Source organism: Geospiza fortis, unplaced genomic scaffold (genome assembly GCF_000277835.1).
Source record: "Geospiza fortis unplaced genomic scaffold, GeoFor_1.0 scaffold157, whole genome shotgun sequence".
Classification (NCBI taxonomy): Eukaryota; Metazoa; Chordata; class Aves; order Passeriformes; family Thraupidae; genus Geospiza; species Geospiza fortis.
The window spans coordinates 7,963,148-7,970,816 of record NW_005054314.1 but is presented as its reverse complement, the minus strand read 5'-3'; the positions used below and the strand labels follow the sequence as shown (position 1 = coordinate 7,970,816).

At 54.2% G+C, this 7,669-nt stretch overlaps 1 protein-coding gene across 1 annotated transcript in view; it reads right to left on the bottom strand.

Annotated features, from left to right (window-relative positions):
• Positions 1 to 750: 750 nt before the first annotated feature.
• F8 (coagulation factor VIII) overlaps positions 751 to 7,669 on the bottom strand; it is a 24,413-nt gene continuing 17,494 nt past the window's right edge. Inside the window, exons 16-26 of the mRNA XM_014306579.2 lie at positions 7,353 to 7,550; positions 6,527 to 6,755; positions 6,253 to 6,435; positions 5,953 to 6,069; positions 4,655 to 4,726; positions 4,269 to 4,354; positions 3,691 to 3,846; positions 2,776 to 2,920; positions 1,774 to 1,922; positions 1,329 to 1,505; positions 751 to 1,112 (exon numbers count right to left, since the gene is read on the bottom strand). Coding sequence (XP_014162054.1) covers positions 957 to 1,112; positions 1,329 to 1,505; positions 1,774 to 1,922; positions 2,776 to 2,920; positions 3,691 to 3,846; positions 4,269 to 4,354; positions 4,655 to 4,726; positions 5,953 to 6,069; positions 6,253 to 6,435; positions 6,527 to 6,755; positions 7,353 to 7,550 — 1,668 coding nt within the window. The 3' untranslated portion in view covers positions 751 to 956. The remainder of the gene's footprint in view (positions 1,113 to 1,328; positions 1,506 to 1,773; positions 1,923 to 2,775; positions 2,921 to 3,690; positions 3,847 to 4,268; positions 4,355 to 4,654; positions 4,727 to 5,952; positions 6,070 to 6,252; positions 6,436 to 6,526; positions 6,756 to 7,352; positions 7,551 to 7,669) is intronic.

Below are 7,669 nucleotides of genomic sequence, written 5' to 3'. Positions count from 1 at the left end.
CAGATGGAGGAGTCACTGCCCTGGGGGTGGGATGGCACAGGCTCTGGCAAGCTGCTGGAGGAGAAGTGCTGCCCAACAAGGATGACCCCATGCCTTCCCCACAGCCCTCCAGGTGCTCCCCACCCTTGTGAGGTGGCTGTTGTTCTGGAAGGTCCTCACCAGTGTCACCCTGCTCATCGTTATTCCTGGGAAGGGAAACATCTGCCACTGTGTGGGGCGGGTGCTAGGGAGGGGGAAAGCCACAGGTGACAGGAATATGGCTCTGGCCCATGGCACACCTTGCTGGGGGTCATGTCAAGGTGGCAGCACATCCACCAGGGTCCCTGGGAGCCACAGGCATCCACAGAACTCCTGTGGAGAGCAAGGAGAGCTTGCTCAAGGCAGCAACAGAAAGGGGGGTGATGGCACCCAGCCGCAGCAGCAGCAGCACTGTGGAAAGGAGACAAAGGGAAGTGCAGGGCCAAAGCCCAGTGCTGAGTCAGGCTGAGCAAGAGCTGCCTCCCTCCAGCCTCCCATCCCCAGTGATTGTGAAATGGACACTGGGGCCTGGAGCAGGGCCTCCACCCCCCCATCCTTATCATTGCGCTTCCTCCTACAGGACTGTGCCCAGGACAGCAAGAATTTGTGCAAAACAAGGCTGAGAGCTCTGGGGCTAATTAATTTGTAGCTGCTGGTAATGTTGAATGGGTCCCTGGGGAGTCCAAGGCTAAAGCAGAGGAAAAAATGCAGAGGGATACTGGAAAATTACTGTTTAATTCTTCATCATTACATCTGAGTATACGGCATCTGGCAGACACAGGAAAAGGCAGATAATGACCCAGCCACTTCTGCAGCCCTTCCCCAGCAGCAGGGGCAGCCAGGCCCCTGGAGGGATGGCTCCAGCCCTGGGGAGGGCTCAGTGCCTGGTGGGATGTGTGTCCTTGGGCTGGCAGTGCCCCTTCCTGGCCCTGCAGCCATCAGTACTCCTGCTGAGTGTCGCAGCCAAGGAACTCTACTCGCAGGGCAATGTGGTTGTGCCACTGGCGGGGGTGTAGCCTCACATAGCGGGCAAAGAGAGGGGGCTCCAGGCTATTCCTCACTGTGCTCTGATGGTCTTGGTTTGCCTTGAAAATCTGGAGAGGAGAGAGAAACCAGGGATGCACTTGGCTGGCGTAGTGAGGACGGGATCAACCCACACAAACAGCCCTTGGCATGCTTTAAAGAAGGAAGAAGCACAGCCTGGCTCACTGCTCTTGGAGAGAAATGCTGTGAGCATGCTTGCTGCCGAGGGCTGTGCTTGCTGCCCTGGGGGTGGCCATGGGCTCTGGCCACAGAGCAGCCCTGCCTACCTTCTCCTTGCCATTTTGCAGGACTGGGCTCCAGTGCATGCCGTCCTGGCTGATGGAGACAGCAAACTCCTTCACAAACATCTGGGTGAAGAGAGCTTTGGCACCTTGGGTTATGATTGCAGTCACCTTCTTGGTCACTTCGAAGTCCACCTGCAGCCACTCTCTGGGGCTGTTGCTCTGGGGAAGGACAGACTGCCTTCAACCCTCCAGCAGCAATGAGAAAGACACACTCATTGCAGCTGAAGCCAGGCTGGCCTTGCACTTCCCCCTCTGCTTCACCTGCCCTACCAGGCATCTGCTCAGAGCTGCTGGGTGCTAAATCAGTGTGGCAGTGAGTGTGCAGCTTGCATGGTGCATGTGGCTGCACACACTTCCCACACTAAGGGGAGTGACTAGGGGACCCTGCTGGGCTCCCAGCTGCCTGCTGTCTCCTCACACAGGGTACCTGTGGCCTCCAGGCGTTGGTCCTGCCCTGGAGGTTCAGGCGGGCCAGGGCCGGTGTCCATCTGGAGAAGATGTTGGCGCTGTGGGAGGATGCAGTGATGTGCTCATCAGGGATCCCTCTGTTCTCCATTCCTAAGGGCATGGAGCAGCCTGGAAGAGAGAGGCAATGCTTGTCAGGGGCTAGAACAGACCCACCACGGAGATGCCTTCTGCCTGCTCACTGCTCCAGCTGCCCTGCGTGCCTTTGCCCTGGTTACAAGTTCTGCAGTACCATGGTCCCTGCACTGCTTGGGGCCCCTGTGTGCAGCATGGCTCTGACCTAACTGCTCCCACCTTCTTTTCTCCCTGGAGATTTTATCTAAGAGGAATGTGAAGAATTTCTGGTGTAAGGAAACATAAGGAGAACCTGTCTCCAGAGAGAGGACAAGAATACCTGGGAAGGAGACACCCTGAATGTGTGTGACCAGGTGTGCTTGTGCGTAGCTGCTGCAGAGCCAGCTGGCAGGTTTGGGGCATAGGCTGACAGCACAGCCACTGCTGCTTTTAGCTGCTGCAGAGCAGGTGTGCAAAGCCAAAGACACAATCCCAGGGCACCATTTCCCCAGGCTGCACTGTTGATCAGAGCCATCTCACCTTCAACTGGCAAAACCAGACTAAAAACCAACAGCATCTGTCTCTGCTTGCTTCCTGCTCCCCCAAACCGAGGCAGCAGCTCCCCATCTATCAGCTTAGCTGCCTCTGGAAGTTTCCTGTGCTTCAGTAAAAAGGCTGATGAGAGCTGGCCCCAGGCTCTCCCTTTGGTATTTTTATCTCTAAGACCACAATGAGACTTTCCAGCTTTGTTCCCTCAACACCTCAGTGCCATCTCCAGCTCCCTCATTCTTCCTCCATAACTGCCTGGGGGTCCTGGCACACACAGAGCTGGGGCTCAGCATCGCAGCAGAGCAGAGCAGAGCAGAGCAGAGGGCAGTCCTGGTGGCTGGGATGTGAGGGGGGCACGCACTGTTGAGGTCGCAGCCCAGGAGCTCCATGCGCAGCGTGGCCCGCAGGTTGTAGTGGGTGGGGTGGATGCGGATGTACCGAGCTACCACTGGGGGCTTGAACCGGTTCTCTTTCACTCCAGATGCATCCACGTTCCCAAAGAACAGCTGCAGGGAAAGGGAGGAAAAGGATTGTTGCATGAATGGAAAGAGAGATAGGCAGGACAAGGATTACAGGGGAGAAGAACGTTCATGTCTGGCACACAAAAAATGACAACTCAGGGAAGTGATTTGAGGTGATGCTCAGGCCAACGAAGTGTGAGTGGGCCACTGAGAAAGAGAAAGAGAAGAAGAAACTGTGGATCTGTGCAAATTACTGTGGTTTTATAGTTTTCACCAAACAAGGGTGAGAAAAATAAGGAAAAAAAAGTCAGTCCTCAAACATTTGAACCTGGGAAAAGTTGTAGCCACAGATGGTGCACACAATGGAGGCTTTTCTGGCTACTCTTCTCCCAGTGGATTGATCAGCTTATGCGTGTTTAGGTTGTCTGTTTTTTCTAGTGACTGTAGATTCTCCAAATCATCTGCATCTACACAATATTTTTAGAAAGGCAAATTTGCCTTTGAGGTCAAAAAAGATACTCAGGTAGAATCTTACGCCTAGCTCTAAGTAAAACACAACATAGCATTGAGAGGTGGATCTCACAGCCACCTGGGATGGTGGAAAGAGGTAGCTCAGACAATTTAAAGTCAGACAGATGAGACAGCAAGTCCCTTGCAGATCTGTGATTCAGTCACCTGGCACTGAATGGTCTCTGTTCCTGCCCTAATCTCAGGGGCTCAGGAGGTTTCTGCCTTGTGGACAGAGCTCCCCAGCCCTCCTCACCCCAGGACACCCCATTTGGGGGGAGCCCTCTGCTCAAGACCGTTGACCTTACCATCTGTGAGCTCGTGGCATTCCCCTTGTATGTCTTCCACCTTCGCCCATCGAGGCTGTAGAACACAACAAACTGGGAGATGTAGAAGCTGGAGAACTTTTGTCGGGCCCCTTGGGTTTTTATGCCATGAATAATGGTGGGATGCAAAAGATCCACCTGAGAATGAAAGTCAGGGATTCACTTCTGATGGAAAACCCAAGCCATGTTCAGGCAATGCCCCAAAAACCCAAAAACTTGCTTCCTCTTGCCATAACTGAGCACCGGTTATGAAAGTAATTAAAACAGTTGTTTATAAGGGCACAAGTCAGCCAACAGCTGGGAGTGAGCAGGGGAGAGCTGTTTGGAGAGGTGAGCTGTTCTGCCTTGGGTTTTGGGGGATTTTTGCACAATCCAGTGCTGAGCTGGACCATTAAGTGATTCCTCTGCTGCACTGAGGGTGGATATGAGGGTCAGGCCAGCACTTATAAGAAGGAAGAGGAAACAGCAGTAATAACTTTTTATAGCTGGGAGGCACTGCCCATCCATGAGCATGGCCTTGCAATGCCCCCAGTGGTGCCTCAGACACGAGGCCCCTTTACCTGGATCCAGGCATTGCTGCGGTCGGTGCTCCAAGCGTTGATGGAGCCAGCGTTGTGCAGCCTGGCCAGGTGAGGAGCCCACTGCCCTGCAAGGAGAGAGCACAGACACAAGGGTGCTGCTGGCCCTTGCTGCTGCTCGAGGTGGTGAGAGGTGCATCCACAGCACTGGGCCTGAGGATCACCCTGGGGTTTAGTAGCCACACGCAGGGTGGCAGAGCACCACCAGGTGTGGGAAGGCTCCAGGTCCTGACTGGGATGCTGGCTTGGGCACAGATGGGGGAAGGACTCCACTACCAGGGACTCAGTGCAGCAGAACTTGGGCAGGCAAACATGTGAGTTCTGCTGGCTGAAGCTGCCCTGAGCCCCCCTGCCCTCCAGCTACTCACCGTACTGCCCTGAGGCTGTGATCTGAGAGTCTGCAATGCCACCTGAGGCCATACCCAGGGCATTCTGGCAGTCTGCAGGGAACAGAAACCAGGCACAGTTGGTTAGACAGCAAAAGTCTGGGCTGGGTAGCAGCCTTCAGGCTCAGGGAGGTTTGCAAGCCTCCAGGAGCTCCCAGGCTTGTTTCTCTCACACCAAGGGATAGGTTTCAGAGGCTTCCACATCCATCTCTGGATTTTAGGATAGCTGGAAGTTCTTGCTCACACCCCCCATGTCAAGAGCAGAGAGTTTCCAGCATCAGACACAGCAGCCTTTTGCCAAAGTCCTTTCCCTGAGTCCATGACCTCTCATTCCCATGTCCTAATGTCCCAGCAGTGCTGACAAGTGTCTCTTCCTTATACCCACATCTTGCTCCTGGGCCTTTTTGTTGCTAGGCAGCATCTTTGGAAAACAAATATCACATTGCTAAAGGAAAGTCTACCTGACACCCCTGTCTCTCTCTATGTCTCTTCTGGTCTCTGAACACAGGGATGTTTGTCTCTTATAATAACCATTATTATTAGTGACTTGTCACACCTTGGCATCTCCGCTGCATGTCAAATGCTCCTGGGGAAAATGCAAATTTGAAATCTTAAGCGGATTTTTAACTTATGGCAACGTTTTCTGGCTGACATTTAATATTCTTTTATAAACAGGAGAGAGACTGTCACAGTGCGATAAAATACTACTCTCCCACACCACTTCCCCAGTCCTTACTTATGGTGAGTTAGAAACATGTTGTTCTGGGGTGGAATTAGAGGTTTACTGTGGATTTTGAGTTGCTCTTGGAGCTATTTCTATCAGACCAACCTGCAGTCAGGCAGCATCACTCACTGCCTCCTGTCATTGCTCTGTGCCTCAGTTTGCCTCCTGATATATGGCTAGGAAGCTGGGTCCTGTATCTTACTGGCAGCATGGGCAGGGAGCAGCCCATGCATGCACTTCCTTGATAAGTGCATTTTATGGAAGGTCCAGAGACTCTTGGATTTGGAGAATGAGCGCTCTTGGAGTAAATATTTGCAGGCCAATGAAGCTGGCCTCCCAGCCTTCACCCCAGCTGTGTCCCTGACTCCGCTCTCTGCTGGGCTGTGCAGGCTGGCAAGGGCTGAATAGTGACTTCTTTTCAGAGTGAAAACACAGAAGGTCCCACCTGGGTCACCCCAAGAGAAATGCTGAGAGATGTGGGGGAGGAAGCTCAAATACACACTGGTTGTGGCTGTGTGTGTGCCCACATGGGTCAGGGCGCAAGAAAATCACTCACTCAGGTCATACACGAGGAAGAGGGCACTCATTCCAGCTTCTTGGTGCTCTCCCACTTTGCACTCCACCCTCCAGATGCCAGCATGTGAGGGCCACATCTCCACTGTCCCAAAGACACCTGGCCAGGAACAAGAGCAGAGCAGAGCGGAGTTACTGCCTGTAATGGGATGCCACTGCGCCAAGTGCTGTGCAAGCACAGGGACAGAACAGTCCAGATGCACTCCCCCTCCTTGGTATTCCCCCACAGAAACTTCCTAAGGGCACAAGCCCTGGCAGAGGGGTGCACAGTGCTGCCTCTCACCAGGGTAAAGGTTGTAGACTCCCATGCGATACTCCTGGCTGGTCCTGACGTTGAACAGCTGCCCGTGGAAGTGAACAGAGTGGATGTCCTCAGTGCTGCCCATGTTCAGGAGGTGCCATCGGACCCGTTGCTGCTGGGCCATCACCAGCCCAGGCAGGGTGTCACTCACATAGCCATTGATGGCTGGGAAAGGCAGCAGTCAGGAGGGGCTCAAGGCTCTGGGGTATTCCCATCCTGACACGGGCTGTGGGATGGAAAGGGCAGGGAGCCTCACCGTGGAAGGAATGGTTTCTCCTGAAGTCAGGGCTGTCCTGCTGGAGCCGGCAGGGAGGGCGGCAGTTTCTGGCCACATTCTCTGGGAAGTACCAGCTTTTGGTCTCGTCAAAGATGGTGAAGAGCAGGGAGAACTCCTGCACAGCCAGCTGCCTCCTGGAAACGTAGCTCAGCACTCCATGGTTGCAGATGATCAGCGGCCCGATGAGGCCTGAGTGCAGATCCTTCTCCTGCCAGGGAGCCAGGAAATGAGGGGCTGCCTCCGAGCAGGGGGAGGCACTGACACCAGCAAGAGACAGCAGAGAGGAAAGCTCTGAACCCATCTGCATCCCTGGCCTGGCTCCCTCTCTGGAGCATGTGCAGGGAGGGATTCATTTGTTGGGTTCACTGAGCTAAGAAAGGCTGAGCAGCAAGTGTTTGCATGTGCTTTCAAGAGATGTGGTGTCTGTCTGTCCAACTGTCCAACAGTCTCTACTGCGTTGGGCCCTGGGGCCAAATTCAGGAAGATTTGGCATAGGGGTAAGGAACTGCAGAATGCTGCTTTCTTGTAAGTGTCATAAACTGGAATAATTGGGGAAGGGGGTGAAAACCAAATGAGGAAGAGGAAGAGGGAGAGGGAGAGGAAGAGGAAGAGGAAGAGAAGAGGAAGAGAAAGAGAAGAGGAAGAGAAGAGCACCAGCATGTATTCATCATTGACACCTGAGAAACTACACAGCCCCAAGCTGCTTTCAGCACAGCCCCAGAGGAAATTCCTTGACCTCCCAGGAGGACCTAGGCATGCTGCCTTCCTCCCCTTCCTGGGATGCCCCATGGAGACTCCCACCTACCAGGTCCACGTTGGAGAAGTAAGCCCATGCCTTGCAGTCGAACTCCTGCGTGGTTGGTGCCATCTGGGGCAGGACTTTCCAGGTGTATTTCTGCTGGCCACCAGGCTGCACCACCGCACCCTGCTGTGCTGTGCCCTCATAGGCTGTCAGTGTGGAGTGGAAGGAGAAGGGCCGTGAGGCCAGGTTCTTGAACGTCACCTGCACCAGAGGGAAGGCAGAGCAGTGTGAGGGAGCAATGCTGACAATGCTCTGGACCCTGGTGGTGGGTCCAGCCAGCTGGTGGGAGGGATGTTCCTTGCTCCTAGGCCTCCAGCTGG